The sequence below is a fragment of the Ciconia boyciana genome, chromosome 6, assembly GCF_034638445.1.
Source record: "Ciconia boyciana chromosome 6, ASM3463844v1, whole genome shotgun sequence".
Taxonomy (NCBI): Eukaryota; Metazoa; Chordata; class Aves; order Ciconiiformes; family Ciconiidae; genus Ciconia; species Ciconia boyciana.
The window spans coordinates 47,163,746-47,190,142 of record NC_132939.1 but is presented as its reverse complement, the minus strand read 5'-3'; the positions used below and the strand labels follow the sequence as shown (position 1 = coordinate 47,190,142).

Genomic DNA, 26,397 nt, shown 5'->3' with positions numbered 1-26,397 from the left:
CATGTATAGGAGGAGGCATGGGAAAAGAGATCAAAACAGTCCCAGAAAGCAGGTGATCCTATGATTTTGTGGACCAAGAGAACTAGCTTAACAAGGAGATGTGAAAAGGTATGGGGAGAAATTGCTACCAGTGCAGTGCGAAGAACAGCTTGACCCAGCAGATCCTTCTGATCTGTCCTGCCATTCTGTGGATGGTTAGCAACAGAAATACTGAGGCAGGTCCATCTTCTGCAGCTATAAACAAGTTCGGCTCTAAAACTCTCTGTAGCAATGCCAATTTATACAAGTTGAAGATCTGGCTAGTGGGATCTCTGCTGCTAGAGATCTGTATTTTTGAAATATTTTCTGATTCTTTTCTGGTTAGTTCAGGTCACCAGAAGAAATATTACAAACAGCTTGGTATAAGGGTTTACAGCTGTGCAAATCAACATGGAAGACAGGAAGCAAAACAACCTACCTGGAGCTAATTCCAGAAGCTAGCTTAACATACTCCACAGGTCTCCTGCTAGGCCAAACCCACCCACGTTCTTGGTCCAACTTAAAATGGAGATTGGCAGGATTTGTCTTTCTATCAGCAACGGAAAGCTCAGAGTTGACTCTGGGAGCCATCCAATTTTAGAATAGGATCTTCTTACTGATCATATTGTACAGAGCCAGTATTTGGATAAGACAGCTCTTGAAAGAAACATGCCCATTGCCCCAGGTCAGTCAGTGCCTTCGAGTCAGTAGTGACCGATGTCTGAATGTGACAACAGAAAGTGATGTGCTGCTTGGAGAGCTGTGCTTTAGGTGAGCTGCAAAATCCACTTCTACTAGTATTTTTTTTGTTCCTCCAAGGCCTTTGCTCAACCTTGTTGCCCAGTATCAGTTTAGACAATCACATGCAACCTTCATACCTCTCTCTCATAATTTCTGTTGGCAAAAAAGTTCCCCTTCGCTTTGTTTGCTAAAGCTGTTGGTGGCTAAAGAATACTCCACTTCTTGCAGGTCATTGGGAAGTGTCAGTGGGCCACCATGTCCTGTGTTAAAAGAAGATGTCTATCAGCCAGCAGTGGAATGCTTCCAGAAATAATCCTTTGCAAAACACCCTGGATAGAGTCTGGAAGGCGTTGCAGAAGTACGAGATTATTTTTGCCTGAGAAAGTTTACCTTTCTACAAAGTATAACAAATAATAGAAATTAAACCAGCCTCCCTTTCAGTCATTCCAGGTAATACAGACATGGCTTGAAGAATTTAAAGATTTTTACAAAAGCACTAATAGACCTTCTGATCTTTTCCCCCCAGCTATAATTATTCCTTCTGAATGCTGCCTGTAACCCCTAAGGGAATGTGAAATGCAGGGGCTGCTGATGTGGCTGAACCTTTCCATCTAGGCAAATCTCTTCTTTTTCACTGTTTAGCATCTTACCTGTGGCATAATTTATCCCTTGAGTTAAGAAGTGTCATTTATTTTGATCATTTTTATCCCACAATGTGCAGTGACTATTAGGCATACAGATATCCAATATTAACAACAGCTTATTCCATTACCTTGTATTGTCATCTTCATTTGTTACAAGATATTTCATGAACCATTTAATTCTGCATTTGCAAATGTGAAAAGTGCTGAAGTAGATAAAAAAGGTGCAGAGGATTTAACAGCCTAAATCTACCCCAAAAGACTCCTTGGAATGCATCAGAAATATGTTCTCAAAACCAGTTGTGGTATTCGCAGAAAACAAAAAATGTCCCTGCTGGCAGCCATGCCAAGGATTAACTCCTCTGCAGAGCCTGAACTACTTACTCACCAAACAGAGGATCATTTTGGTGTACTTGTGAAAAGTGATGTATGTGGAGACCTGATAGCATTACTGTTCAGAAATGTTAAGCAAAAAAGATCATGGTAAAAATAAAAAGGAACTCATCCTTCCTTCTTAGAGACAGATCTATATTTGGGAGAAATGTATTTAAGGATCTCAGAACCATTCCTTGCCTAATGTTTTGTCTTATCAAAGCTCTGCCACAGCTGGCATCTTTGAACCATTACCAGGTCTGGTTCAGGAAAAGTCCAGATCTAGGAGATACATGGAGATGCACAGAGATGATTGATTCACAGAGCTAGAAGAGAATATTAACTTTTCTTGCCTGATGCTGTATATATTGTGGGACATTAAGTTTCATCTGGCTATTCCTGTATGGGCCCTGGTTGCTCAGGCTTGTAATAATGAAAGCGCCTCTTCCCAAGAGACTTCAGCTTTGATTGGAAGACAACAAGGGATGGAAAAGTGAGGACTCCCGCAGCTTTCCAAAGGTTAATCACTCTCATTGTTAAATATTTCTGCCTAATTTCTCATTTGAATTTCCTTAATTTCCACTTCCAGTCACTGCTTCTTGTTTTGCCTTCCTCTATGAGATCAAAGAGTACTTTCATATCTTGCATATCTAACTTGTACAGGTACACATACGTGCTGATCAAATCTCAATTTTTTTATAATGAGCAAAACATGCTAAATGTTTTAATTTACTCACTCAGATCATTTGTCCTTGTAATGTAATTGACAATAAGTACAGATAAATGGAGTTTACCTCATTCTAATCTGGCAATATAACATTTACCTCTTAAAAGTTCACCACAAAACACGTTTACTTATTTTATTTCCCCTACATTTCCAATTAACCCTAGCTTTGTATTATCTTTGTAGTCTTCTAACCCTCTTCAATCTTCCAGCATTGTTTTAAAAACTTGAATACCAGGACAACACAGTCCCTCTACAGTTCACCATGTCCCTACTTCTACATCCACGGGCTGCAGGAGGTTTTTTGTTACTTCATAGCAGAAAAAATTCATGCTATGCTGCTTCTCTCTATAACCCTCCTGGATCTTCACCCATGTAGCATACGTCTTCAGGTGTTGCACAGTGCTAATTCTTTAATTAAAATGTCATGAGAAGCAGAAGACAGAAGTAACGGGAGGTGTATCAGGTCAGGTTCAAGGACAACTATGTGAATAATTTATTTCTTTGGTGTGGCTAACCTAACACAAAAACTAAATTGTTTTCTCACTTCAAGAAGAAAATTGGAAAAAAAAAAAAAACACAAACAAACCAAACCACCATTCTACATGGAAAAATAGTATTAGATCAGAAAGTAAACACATTCTGGTTTAAAGAATTTTCCCACTTTCAAAAAAGGAAGCACATTCACCCTATACTTGGCCAACAAACATGGCTTTACACCAAAGTTTGAATAGGCCATTTTGAAAATGTTGAAAAAGTTTCAAACTTTCCAAACTTCTCCCAGTTTTTGAGTTCAGGACTTCTAAACATTTTTTTTATCCAAGTAAACATTTTTGACCAGTTAAACCATGTATGTAAGCTTTTTCTAGGTTTGATACATGATAGGTAATGCAGGGCAGGGACAAGAAGTTATTCACAGCTGGATTAGCAGCACGTGCATAAAAGACTGTGATATGTTTACAGAGCCATATGTTTTGTACAGGTTTTGAATAAGCTTGTACAGCCCCTCCATACCATATGGTCCCCTCTATCCAGTGCTAAGAGCCTTACATATTCACAAACTCAAAATTAGCCAACTCAGACATCAAAATTAAACCAAAAAGAAATTAAAAAGAAAGAGGTTCAAGGGGATAAAAATGAAATATTAAAAAGAAAAAAGTATTAAAAAGAACCAGTGTTGCCTATAGCCAGCCAGCTATAAACACCTGCAAGCACGAACAGCTCACTGCCTGCAAAGAGAAAGCAACTGCACAGTTCTAAGAACAAGCCATGAGACTGAGGAAACCAAAGGAGCATCTCCCTAGTGCAGGAGCTGAAGCATATTGCTCACCTACAATTTTACCTTCTAAACAACAATTTTGTATTGTGGCTGTCATGGAATCTGTGTTGCAAAATAGCTCACAAAGTTGTGTATTTACCCTACAGCATTAAATAATGCATCACAGCAAAGGAAGAAGGAAAACTTCAAAATAGGAGGGAGAAAAGATAATTTTTCAGCTGAGGCTAGTGTAACAGCTGGAGACAGAGGCCATGGCAACTTCTGACAGTGAGAGGAGGCTTCTGAATCAGGAGGCAATATTGCCAGATGTGATGACAGCACTTCTGTTGCTAAATGACTGACAGAAATGGGTAGGAGAGAAGACAGATGAGTTTTGCTCAGGAAAATTATTGATAAACGATATATGTCAAAGTCTTCTACCTTTAGCTTTGTCTAAAGTGCTCATAAGAGGCCAGCTGTCTCGGAGAGAAGGGGAAGTACCTGTCATTCATAGAGGTGATGACAGAGCTGCTGTCACCACAATGCAAGGCCCAAGTCTGATTCCCGCTGGAGATGACGAGAATTTTGGCATAGAAGGACTGCAACAGGCCTGTCTTTACTTTTCTCCAAATCTCCCCCATCCTAGAAATAGTAGCAGATTAATTTAGTCTGCAGGACTAGGCTGTCCTGCAGATTAGATAAAACAGACAAAATGACTAGAAGACTGCAAGACAGACATTTAGTCTGCCTTATAGTCTTCTGGCCTCATATGGTATAATTTTTTTATTTCTAATAAAAACTGTGTTTCTTATGCATTCTACCCTTTTCTTCTCTAGCCAGCTTCTGTTTCTCTTCTAGATGAATCACGCCTAGCACAATGGGACTCTTCTCCCTTTGATTCACTAGATGCTAACATAATGATAGCAGTTACTATTTAATAACTACATTTCTTTTTTTATATATGATGCCATATACCACCACTTCAAATAGCAACTTCTCCATGTAAAGGTCCACCTAGTTCACACCACAGCTCTCTGGGAAGTATTTTTCCCTATTTCACATTTTAACTGTACTCTAAAGAGTGCATCTCTTGGCCTGATTTAAAAAAACTTCTATGTAACATATGGACGCCCATTACACATATATAGTACAACCCTTGGCATTTAATACGTAAGTTTTTATTTTAAGTCAATATATTTTTACAGCACTTTCAATCGCTCTTCTTCCCTTCTCTCTCATGCCCCAATTCAGTGATACCTAAGTAGCAGATATCAGAATAGGAAATTTTATTGCAATCCATTTGCTCTGTATTTTCTGGTTTTTACTTGGACACCTTCAGCGGGATGAACCATGAAGTTACTGAACTTGTTGGAAAACATCTGAATAGACAGGATATTGTACGGAGCTCCCCCCTTTTTCTTTTTCTTCCAGTTGTGCCGCAGGTATCTGTACTGCTCTTGCGTTTCTATCGCAGCCTTGTTGGGATTGTGCCATTGCCGTTGGGTCCACCTCCTCTGCCCAAGTTTGCCGAAGCCAGCATTGCCTGGGGAGGTATCCAAGCGGAACGGACACGCAATACGGGAAACAGCGTGCATGTTGGTTGCAGGGCTCACCAGACTGTGGCCGTCAGGCGGCAGATCCGGACCCAGCACCACGAGCACCGCGCAGCCCGGAGGCGGCTGCCAGGCCCGGGGGTGACTACGGCCTGCCGCAACCCACACCTCGCAGCAGCCGTGAGGCGGGCCCGCACGGAGGGAGGGAGCTGTCCTCCACAGCCCTGGGCGCCCTGAGTCGCCCTAAAGAAGGCACATGCCCTACGGGCTGCTCCGTCCGCCGGGAAGAGCGTTCAGCCCGAAGGCGCAGCCGTTCCCTCACGGCCGCGGCCCGCGGCCCTGCCCCGGCAACCGCCCCCGCAACGCCCTCAGCGCTGCTGGGGGGGAAAAACGACACCTCCCGAGAGGCTTTGCGGCCTGTGCTCATGCGCGCCATCACCTTGACGGTGACGTCACTCATACTACAATTCCCAGCGAGACAGTGCGTGGCGTAGCGCGTGTGCAACTGCTGTGGCCGCCCTCCCCTTCCTCCTCCTTCCCCGCGGCCTGGCTCCCGAGAAGACGACGGAGGCGGCAAGATGGCGCTCACCAGGTGGGTCTGGCTGGCTCTGTCCGGCCCGGTTCGGGTGGCTGCTCTCCCCGGCCTGCCTGCGGCTTCCCGGCCGCTGTGCGAGGCTCCAGCCGACGAGAAAGGCCGCGCTCGGGGAGCCAGCTGCAGGGCCGCGGCCTCTCCTGGGCGGTGGGCCCGCCGGCCGGTGAGGAGGCCGGGCCGCGGCCGGGGGGAGAGTGGCGAGGGCCGAGTTTGGGCTGGGGGAGCTGCCCTGCCCTGCTTTGTCCTGCCCTGGCGGGAGGGGGTGTTTGGCACTGCCTCTGGTTCAGGGCTCTGCCTGCCTGGCGTGTTTTCTGCGGGAAGAAGGAGCTCCTCCGCCTCGGCTGGAGATTATCGGATCCGTGGGGTTTTGTCGGGGTGTCTTTACCGTGAGCGAGGGCGAGAGGTCTTTGTTACAAGCTGCTGCGTCTCTCGGAAGCCTCAGGAGTGCAGCTGCAGTGGGCTGCCCTGGAATGCCGACTTTCTCGGAGGTGGACACTTCTCTAAAAACACGTACAAGGTCCCGTAGTCTAGACGAGCTAAAAAATGGGAAGTCAAGAAATTGTGTTGCGACTAATTGGCTTTGGCCAGGAGGTATCTGGCATTAAGGGGGAAGCTTGTTGACAGATCTTTTTGTTGGCTTTTGTCTTGAGAGAAAGGAAGGGGGAGTCGTTGGGACTAACGGAATATTTTGGTTTTCTGCTCCGTAGTGGTGGAAGAAATATACAGTGGTATGTGACGTTCCTGTTGGAGAATGGGCACTGTCACACACTCCTGTTCAAACAAGATGTGAATGTGGATTAATTTAGCATCAGATTTTATAGGGATCTTCCAGAATGCGGAGAGAGCGCATGTTGTTTTTTCCCCTGTAATCTCAGAAGTTACTGCCATCTGGTTTATGAGCACAATACTCAAATTGCATAAATTGTTTTTCAATCTGTATGGAGTGATTGTAGAGAAAGTAATAAATTAGTAGCAGATTCAAGCATAGTTGAGTGTCACTGAATGAAATTATCAGTATTAACTTATGTGTCTCTCTTTTTGGTGGCTGTCTATGGATGTGCAGTTTTCTACCAGCTCCAACCCAGCTGTCTCAAGACCAGCTAGAACTAGAAGAAAGAGCAAGAGCACAAAGATCTAGGCAGACTGCTCTAGTCTCATCACGAAGGGAACCTCCCCCATATGGTTACCGGAAAGGATGGATACCACGGGTGCTAGAGGTAGATATTTAAATTCATGCTGTAGTAGTGCGTCTGGTAAGTGGGGGGAAAAAAGTATATTTTCTGGAGTAGAGATAAGCTCTGAGCATCTTGAGTGTAGCACAGAATTGTGCAAAGCCTTACCACGTGCAGAATTTCCATCCAGACTGTTGGATATATTCTTGGGTTGGGGGAAATTGTTCTAATTCACCAGATTACTTAAAACATTTGATGGTAAACAGGGTGTTATAAGGATTCTTCTCTTCAGAGATTGTCATGTTATAATATGGAAATAGGTCATGGTCCTTTCTGTGAAGGCAAGGATCCTCTGAGAAAGACATCTATATTGTTCCTCTGTCGTTATTTGTTAAATACATGTTCCAGGTTATAGCTGGAATAAGTGAACATGTGTATATCCGAGAACAGAATACTCATGTATTTTGTTCTTACTGTAATAAAAGATAGCTGCTAGTGGGGGAGAAAATTGTTAGAGTTGGAAGGAAACTTAAAAAATTTGTCAGATATTCATTGTTTAAGTATGGTAGCGGCAAAAGGGTTCTGGAGAATATTGTGTGTATTTAGCTGTGATCCTTGCCAATTTAACGTAATTTTAACTGGAAATGTTAAAAGGTAGAAAGGAAAATACAGATGTGTAGCTCTGATTACAAAATTGTTTCAGTACAGTTTCTCATTGAGCCGCAAAACCTTGCAGATTTTGAAATAGTACTTGGCGATAACATCTGAGACGTGCTGTGATGAGTCAGGAGCCAGTGCTCTTGGGACAAGGCATGCTATTGAGGTTTTGATACAGTATTTCATGTGTGATCCTGCATTGTTCCCAGATGCCATCCTTTCATGAGCTGGTAAAAAGCTTGCCTTCATTTATGTTCGAGTCCCATTTTTGTAAAGATGGATCCAACAGTACCATCATGATGCATTAGTGCTAGGTAGGGTGACTTCAAATAGTAGTTCTGGCGGTTCTCTAAGGTAAAACATGTTTGTGTAGGTTCAGCATTTAATAAAGTGTATGATGTTAAAAATTATACCTTCATTTCAGTTCCCTGCCTACACTGTTGATTACTAAAGTTAATATTTTAGTGCTTATTCTTTTTAAGTGTTAGCAAAAGAACTTCTTAAGAAGTCAGGTGAACGTTTTCAAAGAGTTTCCAGCATCACTGGGCCACAAAGTGATATGCATCTCAAAAAGACTGTAAAGGACTCCTTTCTGCCTCATAAACAAATGCAGATTCTTGAAGAGTGATAAATGTTTCCAAGGTATACCCTTTTTCCAGTGGTCCTGGAATGCCATAATTGAAAAAACAAAATCTGTTCTCAATAGATCAAGAGTTATGCAAAAAATTTTGAGGAATGACTGACTTTTATTCTGCCTACTATTTTAACATTGATTCTGTAACTTGTTGTTGAATGTGGGACATTCAGTGAAGACTCTGTGCAGGGAATAGTTACTGTAAGCTGTCGATGCACTTCAGTGTCTTTTCTTTCATTAAGTGTAAGTTCTGTAATCCATTGCTCTCTTACCAGATAAATTAATAAAGTTACTAGAGCATTCTGGCAACGTTTAATTTTGTTAAAATCAATCTGTTCTTTCCTTCCATTTCCCATCCGTGCAAATGTTATACCATGTTGTTGTGTTTCAGTCATTCACTACTTTTTCTTTTGTGTAGGATTTTGGAGATGGGGGTGCTTTTCCAGAAATTCATGTGGCCCAGTATCCATTGGATATGGGCCGAAAGAAGAAAATGTCCAATGCTTTGGCTGTGCAGGTGGATGCAGAAGGAAAAATAAAATATGATGCAATTGCTCGACAAGGACAATCAAAGGACAAGGTAATATTGCTTCAAATATGTAGACTGGCATGTATACGTGGAAAAGTTGCATGTTCGCGTTGCATATATTTAAACTCATTGGTCTGACATTAGACAAATGGGTTGCCTCCTTCAGGTACAGTCCTGTTGTTTTAAAGTCAGACAGACATGGCATTTTGACTGGGATCACTATGTGATCTTCTCTGTTATTTAATTAAAAGGTGAGGCAAAAAAGGTGAGAGTCTCTGCACAAAACTTATGTGGTAGCTTAGCAGCTTTCATTAGAGAGCTTTCCAATGAAGGCAACAAACTGAAAACCGGCGTGATCACAGGCAGCCTCATTTCAGTGTGTGTGTGTGGGGGGGGGGGGGGGACAGAAAGCACAGTTCAGCTTTCAGAGTACTACACCTTGTGTCTTACTAATTTAACATCTGAAGCTTCTGGCTGTTTACAATATTGTTGGGTGCTTTTTTTTATTTTATTTTTTGGTTGTGGCAGAAAGTATTGCCAGGGGTTATACTCCAAAATTTTTGTGTTAAGTTCAGTGATGGCAAGATTCTTGTTGAGTTTAATGAGAATGGACTTCATTTTCCTGCATACATTAACCTTTCTAAAAACAAAGAGATGACACTTTATCTTGAAGTCCTAACTAGTATTGAGGAGACCAGTTACTTGGGTCTCCTAAGTTCACTTTGAGGAGTATCCGTATCTGCCTCTTCAAACGTAACAGTGGACTACATTAAAACTTTAATTCTCTTAAGCAGGTGTTGGGGGCTGAAAAACTGCTGAGGCATGACAAAATGTTTGACCAGCTGCTTGCTATAGCAAGCATCTCCTGTAAAGAATGGGGCAACCCAAAGAAAATCTAAGAGGGTTAACTATAGAGTGTGTTTTAGTTGATAGATACAAATAGGTGTTTTCAAAATAATTTGACTTCTACTTTAATTTAGGATGCCTTGAAAAGCTTATGGGTATGTAATATGCCTCATGTCTTACTGCAAATGAGGAAGGGGAAAAACCTATCTAAACAGAAAAACAAAAGGTGAACTTTACCTCTCAAACAAAAAATAGGGTGAGCATTCTAAAAATATCGGGAAATACTTCTTTTTTTAACAGATACCTTTTTTGTTGTTTTACACTGATCCTACAGGTGCCAAAGCTGTGAAAGTTAATACCAATAGGATTTTATATTTAACTAATACTCAGTTGAGTGTCAAAAAAGTGTCACATCTTATATATCGTCATCCTGTGCATCTAAAGTTACTGCAGTACTTTTGGAAAAAAAAAAAGTTAAAATCAGACTCCATGCTGTCATGTGGTAGAAAGTAGTCAGACTAAACGGAAACAACAGCAGTGGCAATATTTTTACTGAGGGGACTTTCATTGGGGTTCTGTCAGACTTTGTGGTGCTTTTAATTATTTTTCAAGAGGAAAGTGCTAAAATACTAATTACACTAGAGAATTTTGCGATACTAAATATTTGATACTTGATACTGAATAGAAATTTGACTTATCCGAAAGCATAAAAAATAATTTGGAGCAGATAAGTAGACAAGAATTAATAATTGTACTGATTTTGAGGAAGCTGCAGGGCAAATAAGAACAAAAAAAAAGTATAGTTAAACCCTAATTTTTACAACTTGTTAAATACATCTTTACCTACCTGTAGGATCAGATTTAACGTTGATATAATAGAACTGTTCAGATAGGTATCTTAAGTATATTTGAAAAAGAACTAGAAATGATAGCAGGCTTTAGGCAAAAATGACTAATCTTTCACTGTGCCTTATTTGGTTCAGAGTTAGGAAAATATTTAGAACAGGTAAAGTTAAATTTAAGCTGTTAACATTTGTCGTATTTGATTCATAAAGATCTGTACCAGCATTCATTAACTTTCCATATGGCATTTATAAAGGAGCAGTAATATTCTCATTTTGTGGCCATACTTACCAGGGTGGAAGATGTGAGTGGCTTTTCCAAAACTGGACTCTGTAGAACTGGAATTGGAGTTTCCTAACCCTAAGCTCTGCCTTCTGGATCAGCTTGATTCTGATTGCATCCAGCTGGATGTAAATGCTGAGGCTAAAAATTAAGTATTGTGGTTCAAGGGGGGGTAAAACTGAAGGAAAATTAGATATTTGAAACAATTTCACCACTATTGCTTGATTTCTTTTGCAGAAGAGAGAAGGTATTAGCAGAGATGTCATAGGGAGCAGTTCTTCAGTGATCTATGTTGCGTTGAATAATGTGGAATATTTTCTGTAAGAGAGAGCTTCTGATAGTACAGTGTCAGTAGGATTACATACAGAAGTTTCATTATCCTGAGAGCTGCAGTCATAATTCAAATATTTCTTCAATCTTAATACTTAGAGCTAAGAGAAAAAGATACTTAGCAGCCTGCCAGAAATGAGATGGAGTTTCTGATCCTATTCTACAAGCTACTTGTTTAGTCTAAGTTAAGAAGCAAATTTTGCTTTTGCTACAGTTTATGGGTTTTTTGAAGTTGAATTTAGTATTCTGCCTTCTTGTAGAGGCAGCAGTTCCATCACCCGGACCCTGTATCTAGGTGGCTTGTCAGCAGTTTCTGCTATTGCAGTGGTTCATCTCTCTTGCATCTGTTCACTTGCATGTTTAAAAAATAGTTGCTTCAGAGAGTTTTCCTTAAAAAATGCTGACATAAATGAGGTAGTTTGACAAGCCTCCTGTTTGGGGCTGGCAGAAAGTCTGCTAGATAGGAAATGCTGGATAATGTTGATGAACCCGAGTACATGACCTTGTGGATCTGAGGATGGAGTTCTGTCTGGTTGTCCAGATGAAGGATTTCCAGCATTAGCCGTGTGGTTATTGTGCTGTTATAGGTTCTTCCAATACTTTCTTTAGTCACATAACAAAAAGCCAGGCTGAAATAATGCATCAGTAATTGATATATTTTGGTAAGACTGATGCTCTGTCCCCTTATTAGGAAAATAAGGACATATAATTGCTTTCTCTCTTTTTATTAAGACAGAATAGAGAGTGAAATCAAGGAATGGAACTATCAGGTCCATTACTTTTTTCTGGCAAGGATGATTTTTCTGTGCAGGAGTTGGATTTCTTAGTGGCCCAAGGCTGTGGCTTAGATGTTAAAGGAAAAAAAAGAACTGCAAATCTTACCTACATTTTTTTCTCAAGATTGTGAATTCAGTTGAAACATTCACAAGAGAGGGGAGTTCCATTGTTGAAGGAACTCCTGTCACAGCGATGGGACAGGACAAGAGAATGTGAATATAACTAAAATAATGAAAAGTATTCATTACTCATAATGTGTTTACCTTTGTGGTAGAGCTTGGTTTGAGACCTTGTTACCAATTTTTTTCTCTGGTGTCTGTGCCGGGCTTCCAACCAGGTAATTGTAATGACTTCTGAAATGTTATGTGCTTCATATGGAGAAACCATTCTTTGACAAGGAAGGAATTAATTCTGCAGTGCTTGATGGTACCTTCTCAATTTACATGTAAGATTGATGAGCACTGTACCGGGCTGCTCTGGATATATAGAATAAAATATGTTGAGGGGAGGGATTTGTCTGTTACAAATTAAGAAATTTCTGTCAAGATGCTTGTGCCTATCAGGTGTCTTGTGAAACTCTGAATGCGATTGATGTCTAAATCCTACCACGAGCTACAGTATCTTACACAACTAGTTAGGTAAGATTGTTCTCTTTCTGATGGCAGTGGCATGTAGATTTCTAATTGCTGCCTGTTAAGGCTGCCCCAGCCAGAGAAGGAATCATCTAGCCATACCAAAAATCGAGTATTTTATTTCTGCCTAGAAGGAGATTCTGCTTTCCAGTAGCTATCAAAATGAAATGTCTGAAACAAAGGCTGATGCTTCCTTTTAAATTTAGTAGATGGAAAATGGTAGTCAATGGGCATCCTACAATATCAAACAGTCCCAGTCCCCTCTTTCTTAGATTAATAAAATCTCTCAACATTACTGTTAAAATAAGGTAAATATCTAGAAAAACAACACAGTGCAACGTCTTTATCTGTCTGTCTATATCGCCTCAAAAAAGGACTCCAATTAACACATGCAAGTGTTATCAAGTTTTTGATGGAGACAAAAATTTTCTGGCTAGTTTAATCCATATTATGGATTTCTTCCACATTCATGTAGCTTGCCACTTGCATTTAATATTTTAGGGTTTAACTAGTTCATGTAGCTCATTTGCACCTCAGTGTGCTGGTTTTCAGAGCATCCCTTAGATTTTTTTATTTTCTTGTTTGTCTTCTGGGAAACTCTGAGCTCTTTCAGCATACTTTGTTCTTCGTGCAGCAAGACACTTGGACTTGGAGTTAATTACCTTAGAGGAACACTGCTCTTCAGATGTCCTTCATTCAGCATCTGAGAAGCTAGGATATTATTGATACTAATTCAAAGGATTAAAATTTTAGGAGTGAAGGATGAGAGGCAGTAGATGGCTCTTGTGTCACAAATCAATGCTGAGGCTAAAGGTCAGTTTCATAGTTGGACATGCACTTCATAATGAACTTGAAATAATCGTCGTAATGACTCTTAACCCTTTGAACTAAGACTTTCTGATTTAATTTTGTTGGACAAATGTGAAACATTAATGCAATACAATAGATTTTTCCCTGTAGCCATCTAATAGTGTTCTTTCCCTATATTTAAAATTGGGGCTTAAACCTAGTGACAGCTAGCTGCATGTTGTATGAAGACTGAAGTACCCATATGAGGAAAAGTGTAAAGAACAGATTTCTCAAGCATTTATTTATTCAAGAACATAGCAAACATAATGATATGAAAAAAATCTGGATGGTAAAAAAGGCTTCTATCAAATCCTTAAGTAATCCTTGAAAACAGAAGTACAAATGTAGATTTTTCTGTCTGTCTTGGGGAGCCTGAAAAGGAAAAGAGTAGGAAAGGGAAGCAGGAAACTGGTGTCTAATCCTAGCTCTGAGGGTGATTTACATAATTATATTTAATCAAATTGCTCCTTCTCTTCAATTATTCCATCTGTAAAATGGGATCTAGAGTATATTCTTCAATGACTCCCATAGAACAAGAATATGGCGAGTAGAACAGGACGAGAGGAAATGTCCTCAAGTTGTGCCAGGGGAGGTTTAGATTGGATATTAGGAAAAATTTCTTCACCAAAAGGGTTGTCAAGCATTGGAACAGGCTGCCCAGGGAAGTGGTTGAGTCACCATCCCTGGAGGTATTTAAAAGACTTGTAGATGTGGTGCTCAGGGACATGGTTTAGTGGTGGAATTGGCAGTGCTAGGTTAATGGTTGGACTTGATGATCTTAAAGGTCTTTTCCAACCTAAATGATTCTATGATTCTGTTCACTAGCACTAATAAAATATAATGTCTTTCAGGTTATTTACAGCAAATACACAGATCTTGTGCCAAAAGAGGTCATGAATGTGGATGATCCTGAACTGCAAAGACCAGACGAGGAGGCAATTAGAGAGGTATTATATGCAGTGATGTGCCTAGTTATCAGAGGTATACGGTATGTCTTGCATATGTGATGAGATGCATTCTGTGGTACTTTTGTCTTTAGATAACAGAGAAGACAAGAGCAGCCTTGGAGAAATCAGTCTCCCAAAAAGTTGCAGCAGCCATGCCAGTTCGAGCAGCTGACAAACTAGCTCCTGCACAGTACATTCGGTATGTAATGCTGGTGTGTGTGTAAGATGATGTTGTATATAAAATTGATTAAAATTAGGATATTCCTTGAATTTCTGAGAACAGAAATTCCTCTTGAATTCTGTTCTTCTGAAAGTAATATGAAACTGGCTTATTGTATTTTGAATTAACCCACTAATGATAGTCTAGTTTGAAGCATGTTGAAATATGTCTTAACATGTCATGAGTTGTGGCATGTTGTGGAGGGGTTATTGTTTTAGCAACAAAATGTAGATTTGTCAGGGAGCACTATGAATGATGCTGCCCTGGAAACAGAGTTTTCACTGGGAGTTTCACCCCAAGACAAGGCATGTAACAAGGTTCTTCCCTTATACAAAATGAGCAACTGGAAAGAATTGGAATTACTAGGAGGCTGATACTCATTTATGATGATTTTCTGCTGCAAACACAGAAAAATTCCATGGCAGGGTTAGACTTGGCCTGAGGTGAATTCTGAAAAAAAGTATGTGAAGAGGTTCTTAATAATCAGTAAGTAGTCACCAGGGATTCACAGACATAGGTACAGAGTATTGTGACATGCTCTGTGTACTCTATTAGTTTGTTTCTTCTACTTTGGAGTGTAGGTTGAAACAGGATAATATAACCCTGGGAAGATACATTCTGTCTGGTGTAGTTGATGCTCTGCATTCAGTCCGGTGTCCTCTATGCAGTTACCTGCTCCTGGTGTTCACAGTGGAAACATCTTAAACTGGTGTGGATAAAATGAAAATGCAGCTAGAGCAGTGAACTCAGTGAAAATGGAGGTGGGAAAGGAATATCTAGCTGTGTGCAGAGAACTGAGTGCTTTGATTGTTTTATACAGGTACACACCATCCCAGCAAGGTGTTGCCTTCAACTCTGGAGCAAAACAGAGAGTTATTCGGATGGTGGAAATGCAGAAGGACCCTATGGAGCCTCCAAGATTCAAGTAACTGTTCAAAACTTCTTCATGGCAAATAGATTCCGTAGTGTATTTCCATATACAACATGCTGATTGTATTTGTTTTCTTAATTGTTCAGAATTAACAAGAAGATTCCACGTGGACCACCTTCTCCTCCAGCACCTGTAATGCACTCTCCTAGTAGAAAGGTATGAAATGCCGTCCGTAGCTGTTCTCAGTTTTGAATTCTAGATGGATTCACAAATTCTACTTTGATCTAGTTCATTTCTGTGCACCTTCTCTTTATTGTTCTTTTGATGTGATGTTAAGTGATAAATGGTCCCTGGTGCAGTCTTTTTGGGGGTTGTTTTGGCAGTTCTGAAAGTAGCTCTCTTCCTATGTACCTTGTCAGAGGTTGAATAGATTTCTCTGAATAGATTTTATGCAGAGCTGCATTGCTGGAGTTGTCCATGACATGGATGAGTTGACTGAGGCTTTAGCCTTGGTACACTGATGCTGCTTTTAGACAACACTATTAAGTTAATCCTTAACAACACGAACTTGTATTATTAAGGATTAGCTTCCTTCTGAGAGATGAGTGTGATGGTGGTTCATCAGTTTCCTACAACTTGAACTGCTGTTAAATGTGCAAATGTTAGCAAGCTGGCTGTGAGTTCTGGTCTGTGTGGTGAAAGTTTAAGAGGATGGCTGAAAAGCTGTCATGACTTTATTCAGTGTTGGCGAAGGTATAGTGCAGAAATGAACATCTTATTGCTGCTAAGAAGGGTTGAGTTTTTTGTAACAGTGTCCTGAACTTTGTACTCTCATTTATTTCAATAGTTTCATAGCTGCCTTTGAGAAAGAAAACAGTATTTCCTTTTGCTGTAAATCTAAAGATGACTTTGCTTCCTTTCTTAAATCAGATGACTGTGAAAGAGCAGCAAGAGTGGAAAATTCCTCCATGCATTTCAAACTGGAAAAATGCAAAGGTAATTAAGTTGTCATAAATTCACCTTTGTAATGTTGCACCCGTGCTGCTTCCAGCATGGAGAACACACGATTGAACCACTCAGTTTTTCTTTCTTTGGCATATCAGGGTTGTCAAATTGACAGGAGTATAGAAGTGAGAGAGAATATATTACTTCATGGCAGAGATTATGCATTTTGAGAGGAAAAAATGGCATTAGCTAAAATCCCCATAATAGTGCAGTATGTGGAGTCTGAAACCAAAGTCTCTGGAGCCCACAAAGTAAAGCCATCTAAACTGAAAAAGGGAAGGGCAATTAATAGAGAACCAAGCATGTTTCTTTTTAATACTGCAGTCTGAGTTTCTCAAAAGTTCTCCTTGTTGTGTCCTTTCACTAATTAATTTTCACCACTGGTTAGCTTAGCTATTTTTATTTCTTGTTTGAGTAGGTATGTCCTGTCCCTTTGATTTTTATCAGCTGGTAAGTTTATGTTCAGAGAGAAGGGGGAATTTATAACTTGCTGCAGTAACTGGTCTAATCATTCTCGAAGTTACCAAGCTGCTGTTATGAGGCAGCCTCTTCAAATAGAGGAAGGAAAAGCTGTGTGTTTGGATGTTGGGGTTTTTTTCTATCCCAACACAGCTGTATAACTGCGACTGACACTAATTAGTAGATCAAATTTTAGGTTACAGATGCTAAAACCAAAGCAAAAAATTTTGTAGAGCTCTCTAGAAAATATTAAAATATAATCTATAAATACTTCTAGGTTTCAGCTATTGAAGGCAAAATTGGCATTTAGTGTCTCTTGTTTTTGCTGGCAGCCTTCCCCCTTTCTCAGTTTGAAGCAGCTAACCTCTTAACAGGTATAAAAACAGTTTAGATAAAATAATTTTTAAGCGCAAATAGTAAAACAGCTTAGAGACTGGGAAAGCTATCATCTGTAGTTCTTAACACAAAGCAAAGAGTGGACTTTATCAATCAAAAACTGTCATTCATACTAAGATGTAACTTGAGCGGAAATTGTGTTTCAGATTTGGGAGGAGTGTGGAATTGGAGGGGAGCTTAGTATTACCTGGTATGAATTTGAAGTATGTATAAAGGAGGTCCATTGAGGTGTATTAATGATGGGTTGTGAGTTTTGTGTGTGTTTTTTGTTTTCTTAATAAATGTCATAATGCTTGTTATTACAAATAATGTTAGTTTCTGTGATTAACTGCCTGTTTCCACTATAGGGTTACACCATTCCATTAGACAAGCGTCTGGCTGCAGATGGCAGAGGATTGCAGACTGTTCATATTAATGAAAATTTTGCCAAGCTTGCTGAGGCTCTCTATATAGCTGACAGAAAGGTCAGGTGGTTGTTTAAACTGCTTTGTCTCATGTGGTTTTACCTTCTTTGTATGTTTATTTACTTGGGAAAATCAACTGTGAATAGGCTATGGCTTTTCGATTTGTCCTATGTCTTGGCTAACATAAGACATAAGGTCTTATCCGCAATATCTTGGAATCAGTGGCTTGGTGTGGGTTAAACTATTGGAGGTCATGGGTCTTGTTTTTCAGTTCTAACTGCTGTGGCTGTCTGGCTTTGAACTTCATCTTTGTGGCTTGATTCCTGCCCTGTTTACTGGATAACTCCATGACAAAAGATCTTCTTGCATCCCAGGTGCTAGCTGTCTGTCATTTTAACTATGTCTTATGTGTGCAGGCTCGTGAGGCTGTAGAGATGCGTGCCCAGGTGGAGAGGAAGATGGCTCAGAAAGAAAAGGAGAAACATGAGGAAAAGCTCCGAGAAATGGCTCAGAAAGCCAGGGAGAGAAGAGCAGGGATCAAAACCCATGTTGAAAAAGGTACATTTCCTTGTTATTAAGATGCTGCCTTTTTTTTTTTTTTAGCACTCTCTGAAGTATGGGTTTGGAGAAATAACCTGAGAACTTGTAATACCTAAATATCAACTGTAACTTCTAAGCATGACATCTGTTCATGTCTCTACTTGATCAGCCAGTAAATTTGGTTAATTCACTGGCTAGTTTGATGGGATCTGAATTTGAACCTTACAGCAGTATGTCAGTGTATATAGGTTTAGGACATCGTTGAGACTTTTGGAGTTATTAATGGATCAGTACAAGTAATGGCTTTCATGGGCTGTTCTAATCCAATTTCTTTTTTTTTTAAAGTCTTGTTGCAAATGTAGAGCAATTTTGTTTACAAGAACTAAACCATCTTTAAGTTTTCAAAGAGGGTAAATGCAATATTCTGTCTCTTGTGTTGTGATAACTGGTCTTGCAGAGCTGTAGTTCTGTTGGCCACTAGGCCCAAAAACTGCTAACCTGACTAAATCAAACCATTTGATGTAGGTGTTTTAGGATATTAATTCCTAGATGGGCAAGTATTCTAAGCTCTCGAAAGCTGAGAGAACATAGTTGTTGGATATGTCTGTTTTAACTCTCTTGTCAAGGACAGTTAATTACTTGTGGCATAAGAAAGCTGTGGCTTTCCATGTGTTCAGTTTGTTTGAAGTGTAATATTTTAAATAGTGCTAAGGGTCATTTCTCTTCTGTGAAAGAATACTGAATTGAATCACTGTGCCAATGTCTCTGGCATAGTTAATTCAAACTTCAGATCTCTGTCTGTAATGAGCAACCTTGCATTTGTTTAGAGGATGGCGAAGCTAGAGAAAGAGATGAAATCAGACATGACCGGCGCAAAGAGAGACAGCATGACAGAAATCTTTCCAGGGCAGCCCCTGACAAAAGGTGAGTCACAGAAGCAAGCAGCTTTATTCCTGCACTGGCTTCCCCTCTAGGGAAACTATTACACTGGGCTTTCTCCTTTTGCTTGATGTGAGTGCCTGAATTTTACCTTGTGGAGATATTCACTGGTTCGCACTGGAAACTGGTATTCACCGTTCATTTATTGTATGAAATGGCATTACTGAGAGTACTGCAGTACACTCTTCTAAATTTAGAATTTTCCAGATGCATGGAGGAATGGGGGTTGTTGGTTTTGGGTGGGTTTTTCTTTAGCAGAACTTCAGTATATTCACACTTAATTAACATGTTGACAGCAAAGGTTGAAACCTGGATCCTGTAACTTCAGTGAGACCAGAGTATCATTAGTGGCTTTGTTTCTTGAAGCTGTTCATTTGAAGTAAGCTTAGATCTATGAGAGTAGGCTGAAGTATCTTGTTTGCCCAAGCCAGTGAGATTTCTGAGCACAAATGGTTTCTAGAGGCTTAAAATCTCTAATATCTTAAAATTAGATTGCTTGGCCTTCCCAGAATATAATTACATTGGTTCTTGCAAAAAATAAATATGACATTTTAGACCAAGTCAGCTCAATGTAAATTCCAGATAGTGGAAAGCAAATTTAAATGTCATGCCCAGCTGAACATAACTTTCCCAAATGTTTCCTTTGCCAGGAGACAAATTTTAAATGTTACCTAGCAAGGAAGGGCAACAGTGTGGCTCCTGAGGCAAATTGTTAGCAACTAATACAGGATCAGGTTGCAGTTGAGCATGTCAACAAATATGGTTTACTGACCTAATAAAACTTAATTTTAAATTCAGGTCAAAGCTGCAGAGAAATGAGAACAGAGATATCAGTGAAGTTATTGCCCTAGGGGTACCCAACCCCAGGCCATCCAATGAAATCCAATACGACCAGAGGCTGTTCAACCAGAGCAAGGTAAAAATCCCTGTTCACAGCTGTGTAGCTTTCTATGAGAACATGCTCATCCTTCCTTAGCGGGTATGGCTCGAATACTAAAGGGACCCTGTTCTCATGGTTGGTGTGGATACGCTCTGAAAGAAGTCTCTACATAACTGGTTAGGAAACTATTGATCTCCTTTATCCATAGCTGGTGCAACAAAAATTGAATATTCTGAATGTATAACTGGATTAAAGTGTTTTTGTTGGGGAGCGGGGAGAAACAAGCTATTTTGCCTTCAAGCTGCAGTGACCTCATTTTCTTCTTTTGTACAAATGTACTGACTGAATAAGGGAAATCTGCTCTGAGAGATAAGCAAATAAATACTTTCTATTCCTGTTATTGGTTATGTTAAAAATCCTTCTGAAGATATAAATAGTTAACAGCAACATTTATTTTCCCTTAACTTTTTACTATTCAGAGATGAAAAAGTAGGTTAGGCTTCAGAAAGTCCATGAATAGACCTGCAGTTTGTCAATCATTCTGTTTCACTTTTGCAATGAAAGACTTGCAGGCAGAAGGGAAAGCTGATGAACAAAAAATGAACGAGCAGGCACTTCTACTTTCCCAGTTTACATGAGCCCCTGTGTGATTTGGATTGGTCATACATGTTTTCCAGAAATTCTGAATAATATACACTTCTGTATAGTTGTACTTGGCTGTTACAGACAGCTGTACTTGCAGGGCAGACTGAAATGATCCATTATTCTGAAATATGAATGGCCTGTAATCCTTCCTGTTGCTTTCTGGAAGAGTAGAAGTGGCCCTGACCGAGGCTTGTAATGATTGTGTCACGTTCTCTGGACTTAATCCCAGACCCAAAAACACTCATATCCTAATGAAGTGCTTGAACTCATTTGAAATCAATAGTAAATCACACAGTACTATTTTTGTGTATCTGGTGACCCCATCAGTGTATCTTGATGTTAAAATAAATTAGCTGAAGTTTTGCAGACTCATTTATGTTAATACTGCTGTTATTCTCTTTCTTTCTTCTTTACAGGGTATGGACAGTGGCTTTGCTGGAGGAGAGGATGAAATTTATAATGTTTATGACCAGCCTTGGAGAAGTGGCAAGGATATGGCTCAAAACATCTACAGGCCAAGTAAAAATGTGGATAAGGACATGTATGGTGACGATCTAGAGGCTCGAATAAAGACCAATAGGTAAGAAAATTAAGTTAAATATTCATAATTAGTAGTCTGAAGTTACAATCAACTGAGTATCACCTCTTCTCCTGCAGGTTTGTTCCTGACAAAGAGTTTTCTAACTCGGATCGTAACACCAGAGGGAGGGGCAGAGATGGACCAGTTCAATTTGAGGAGGATCCATTTGGTTTGGACAAGTTTCTGGAAGAAGCTAAGCAACATGGTGGTTCTAAACGGCCATCGGATAGTAGCCGCCCTAAAGAACATGAGCATGAGAGCAAAAAGAGGAGGAAGGACTGAATGCCTCTGCTCCTTGAGAGGTAGAGAAATGGACTACAAGCTTGGACTTCATGCAAAAGGCATTTTTAATATCAGATGTGTATAGGGGGATGGCATTGTAATGCAGCAATTCACAACCCTTGTCGTGTGGATATATATACACACACTAATTCTTCTACATAGGACAGCTACCCCTGGAGAGTGGAGGAATGGAGACCACTTTGAAACATTTCACAAGGGAATTATTCTTTAGCAAATGCTCTAACTTTGCTGATTCCCTGTTGCCCAGCATCTCAGGGTAAGAATGTAGCCCCTTCCTACAGCTTTAGTTTTTGTAGGTAGCTAAAGCTTTTACTTCATCTGTTAAAAGCTTTCCTGCTGTATATAATTACTGTCTTATGCTGTAATGGATGCTAGGGAGTTTATGATTCAGTGTTTCTTTAGTGTGGCTATACAGTTTATTTGTACAAGGAAGGGAAACAGCTGGTTTCTGTTTTAAAACAAATACTCATTCATAGTTTCTCAGTCTTTATTTTAGTTTATTTACATTTAGTGAAATAAAGGCTCCTTCCACCACTCACTCACTTTGATTCTTTCTTTGATTGCGTCTTCTATGGGGCTGCTGTTTGAGAGTGAGCTGAAAACAATCAAAATTATTCAAATTAGTTAGGCAAGAAGGTTTGATATTTTTCATTTCTGATCTTCTAAAACATTCATATGGAAAGCAGAATATGGGTTTATAACTGGTTCAGTTTCATCGGCCATAACCACAAATGCTAAGCTCCTGACAGGAAAGTTGAATATAATTTGCACAGCAATTGCTAGTTGTATCAGCAAAATGCATTGTAAAAGCTTGTGCTTTCAAGTGGAACTAACAGAAGGTAACTGTCTCAACCTAGCCTAGAACAAAGTGGGAGAAGCTTGCGTCTTTGAAGAAACGAAGAAAGCTAACTACTACCTGCCTTCTGCTTTTTATTTAACTATAAAGAAGCCTCTTTGGTCTTGTAACTCTTGTGAGAGTATAGTCCTTGAAGCCTAGACAGTTAAGTGAATGTGGCTCTCTTATAGCTTCAAGAATAAAAAGCAGCAAAATTTCCAAGAAACTGACACTAAATACTAATCTGTGCTATTCCTATACTTATTTTGATAACTGCACACTGATAACATTCTAGTTATTTTCAGCCCAATTTGAGGGATCAGCCTGTTGCCTGGCTTGTCACAATTTAAGACTGAAGTCAGCAAACCACACCTTAGTTTGTTTCCATTTTTGCACCACAGTTGTAACTTGTATGTCAGCTCTTCTTGGTAACAGGTACCGAAGTAACCACAACCACTGAAGACTGCAGTAGTATGAACCATGTCAAGCAAAATACTTTATCACAATCAACATACTGCATCCCTGGAGTCTCTTGCCCATTCATTTTACTCTTACCATCTCCCACCATTGAAAGTCTCAAAATGAGAAACTAGTTGTCAGAAGGATATTGAAGAATTCTTATCAATTATTCAAAGACATGAATTGATCATGTCTGTTATACCAGCCTGCTTGTTGCTCATGGTTTCATTCTGTAGTACTAGGTCTGAGTAGCTAGGGCAGCTGAAGCACATGTAAGTCTACAAGAAAGTCCCCTGAGTAATTTGCCCCTATTTAGTGAACATACTAGATGGAAGTTTCTAATGATTTTGACATGAGATGTGTTAATTTATTAATGGCTTTGGACAGCCATTGACTTGCTGTCCTTTTATCCTTATGTCAACACCACTGCATATTAAATGTTTGGAAAGTGGTGGGATGGCCATTTCTTTGCTGCAGTGAAGCTAGATGATACAGTTGTCTGGGTCTAACTGACCAGTCAATGACAGACACCTTTGTATGGGTATTAGATAAATGGTTTTTAACTGATGGTGTACACTGTCTCTTGATACCATACACTAATGCACTGAGATTTCCAGTGTCATATTTTTTCCTTTATAACATTTAAAATGTTAGAGACAGCAAGGAAAAAAAGCTACACTAAAGCTAATTTAAAGTTATCTTGAACACATTATTTTTCCTGTAAGAAATGATAGCTGAAGAAAAAAAGAAATTTTCACTAAAGTTCAAAGCTTAGCTTTACATTCTTTGTCATCTTCCCCTACCATCCAACATCCAAATTAGGTGTTGGAATACACCTGCAGAAGCCTGTGTTACAAATAATTAGTTGCAGGGTAGTTCCTGAACGGTTTTACTGCATTAATATTCCTTTAGCTTAGCATAGCAGGAGGTTTTGATCTCTGGTATGTGATCTGTGTTATCTATATGATCTCAGACCCTGATGAGTTGAGAGGGGGGAATAAACAAAAGTGTTACAGATTTAAAAAACATGAAAAGCACCCTTAAGTGGCAAAATGGTTAATCATACTTGGAACGAGTATGGCAATATTTGGATGCTGCTGTGTCCAACCAAAGGCAGATTAAAGAGCTCAGCTCATTATATTACTTCATTAAAAGAATTAGCACATTACCTTGGCACCTTCAAGTATGTGGGAGTCCTTCTGAAACACATTCTGAACATCTTGTGGATTCGAGAATTTAATCCAGCAATAACGTCTGTGAAAGCCTGTATCTTTGTCCTAGTTACCAGTTTAAAAAAAATAAAATTTAATTACTGTAGAAAATATTCACATAGGCTGTTAAAAACTTCCTGTAGATATTCAATGTAAGGATTCAGAAATTATCCGAGAAATCAGCACACTTGCTATTTCAGAAGCCTTTTTCACCCTTCAAGACATTTACTCTCATTGACAGCATGCAGCTAGCAGAGGCTGTTATGCATCCCTTTCAATCTGAGTCCAGCAATCATAAAAAAAATTTAAGATTTTAAGTTATAGTTGAAGACTGGAATAATGCATAGCCAGTTGTTTCAAACTGCAGTAGTTATCTACTATTAAGCCAGTCTCAACAGAACTGACATTTAAATGGCTGCCTAATTTGAAAGTAAGTCTGCCACAGTACTTGAAAAGCATTCAGCAAGATAAAGCAGCTGCTTAAGATACTAAGAAAGCAGGCTGCAATTTGAAATGACAAGCACTAACTACACGGAAAAGAAAAGTTATTTTTAAGAATAATTTGCCAGTTGGAAGAGACAGTTGTCAATAAAGAGGAGATAATGCAGAAAAGCCAGGTCTACCAAAGTGCCTTTTATCCCAACTCTGATCCCAATCAGAGTTAACAACAGCTCTGCCACTGAATTCACTGATCATCAGGCATGAGTGGCAGCACTTCCAAACACCAGTGAAGTTTTCACCCACAAGGTACTGCAGTCACACTGCCTGGTTTCAGTATCCCAGTGAGGTCTTAATTAGGGTGTCTTTGCTGCTGGCAGATTTTTGTAAGATTTTTAAAGCATTAATGAGTGCTCCTGAAGTAATCACTGAATCAAAACATACACACGTGCATCAGTTCATCTTTAATCAGTGATAGAGGCAGGTTTACAGTAAGCTGCCAGCCTTTGCAATGAAGCAATGCATTCTGTCCTGGGCTTGAGGAACAGTGTGGCAGGCAGACACCTAAGCTTCAGTGTTCAGAAATAACCAGACTGTTTCAAACTATCTTTCTCCATTTCCAAACTAGTCCTCAACTGATAGTGAACCCATCAGCTCACTAACTGAAGTTCACTACACACTGAGCTTAATTTAACAGACCATTACTTCACATGGAGAAACACAGGCAGGCAGGAGAACCTCTACTCCTTCAGCAACGACCTGCAACTCATCTATAACACAGTGGGAAAGGAACACCTTTTTTTTGACTGTCCATATCTAAGAAACTGCACTAGATACTATTATTCCTGACCTATGTGTTCAGAAGATAAATAACTGAAACGGCAGAGGCATGAACAGCTGACAGCTTGGGAGCATCCTGAAGAGGTTGTGGTTTTTGTGTTAGCCCCACACAGCAGGAAAAGACTGCAGGTTCATACTCACACCTTTAAATTTTGTAGGTCAGTGAGACCAGGCACATAAACACTTTATTCTTTGTCAGAAGAAAGATAACACGGTGACAGAAAAGCTCCAAACACTTTTAGGTTAATTATTCAGAAATGGCAGCATCAGTAGGATCTGAGGGGTAGGCTTTCTAAAGCTCCTTCAAAGCCAATGGAACCACTAAGCTTCAATGAGGCCTACAGCTCACAAGCGGCAGCACCGAGTGGGAGAAGGAACTAAGGGTAGAGACCACCAAAAACCTGACTAGAGTACAAGAAGAGGCTTCTAGAAAGCAGCTCCGAGGAAGCGGGGGAGCCGGCTGCGGGGGAGCCGGCTTCGGGGCAGGGCCCCAGCAGCAGGAGCAACCCTGCCGGGGCCCGGCGAGCACCAGCCGGCAGCTCTTCCCCAGTTTACCGAGAAAACACGAACAACGGCCTAGAGGACAAACGGGTACTCACAAACGGCAGCTGGCACCTCTGTACTGATCCGAACTGGGAGAAGTACTCCTTCAGCTCTTCTGTGGGGGAAACGCACACCTGGTTAACAGGGGCCCGGCACCCCCGCGCAGCCGCCCGGGCCCAGCCCCCACGGCCTGTGCCGGCACACGCGGCGGGGCCGCCTCCTCCCGCGCCGGCCAGCCCACGCCAGCCCTAGCACCGGTAGGGGATGAGGGGGATGGTGCAGACTCACTGCTCGACACCGTCCAGGGAACCTCAGCCACGAAAATGTCGAAGAGCCTCCGAGAGGGGCGCCCCGCCGCCCGCACCGCGCTGGCCGCCGCCATCTTGGGAGCTGCGGCGGGAAGGGGGAGCGGCCCCGCCCCGGCAGTGCGCA

At 40.4% G+C, this 26,397-nt stretch overlaps 2 protein-coding genes across 2 annotated transcripts; one reads left to right on the top strand and one right to left on the bottom strand.

The window, feature by feature from the left end:
- Positions 1–5,742: 5,742 nt before the first annotated feature.
- Positions 5,743–22,178, top strand: SNW1 (SNW domain containing 1). The gene is made up of 14 exons (XM_072863987.1): positions 5,743–5,899; positions 6,963–7,116; positions 8,781–8,942; positions 14,302–14,397; positions 14,490–14,596; positions 15,438–15,542; positions 15,635–15,704; positions 16,419–16,484; positions 17,696–17,812; positions 18,169–18,310; positions 19,120–19,216; positions 20,030–20,147; positions 21,173–21,336; positions 21,414–22,178. The coding sequence occupies exons 1-14, from the start codon at positions 5,886–5,888 to the stop codon at positions 21,616–21,618; spliced, it is 1,617 nt and encodes a 538-aa protein (XP_072720088.1). The 5' UTR covers positions 5,743–5,885; the 3' UTR covers positions 21,619–22,178.
- Positions 22,113–26,387, bottom strand: SLIRP (SRA stem-loop interacting RNA binding protein). The gene is made up of 4 exons (XM_072863989.1): positions 26,254–26,387; positions 26,022–26,080; positions 24,103–24,210; positions 22,113–22,234 (listed from the first exon to the last, which is right to left on the bottom strand). Exons 1-4 carry the CDS (start codon positions 26,345–26,347, stop codon positions 22,175–22,177), a joined length of 321 nt encoding a protein of 106 aa, XP_072720090.1. The 5' UTR covers positions 26,348–26,387; the 3' UTR covers positions 22,113–22,174.
- Between the last annotated feature and the right edge of the window lie 10 nt (positions 26,388–26,397).

Bases quoted from the DNA above. Each gene is read 5' to 3' on its own strand.
- SNW1 (XM_072863987.1), top strand. The intron at 14,398-14,489 runs GTATTATATGCA...TTTTGTCTTTAG, and splicing joins ACGAGGAGGCAATTAGAGAG to ATAACAGAGAAGACAAGAGC. The intron at 16,485-17,695 runs GTAATTAAGTTG...TTTCCACTATAG, and splicing joins CAAACTGGAAAAATGCAAAG to GGTTACACCATTCCATTAGA.
- SLIRP (XM_072863989.1), bottom strand. From the start codon at position 26,347: ATGGCGGCGGCCAGCGCGGTGCGGGCGGCGGGGCGCCCCTCTCGGAGG. The intron at 26,081-26,253 runs GTGAGTCTGCAC...TTTCCCCCACAG, and splicing joins TCCCTGGACGGTGTCGAGCA to AAGAGCTGAAGGAGTACTTC. The intron at 24,211-26,021 runs GTGAGTACCCGT...ACTGGTAACTAG, and splicing joins AGAGGTGCCAGCTGCCGTTT to GACAAAGATACAGGCTTTCA.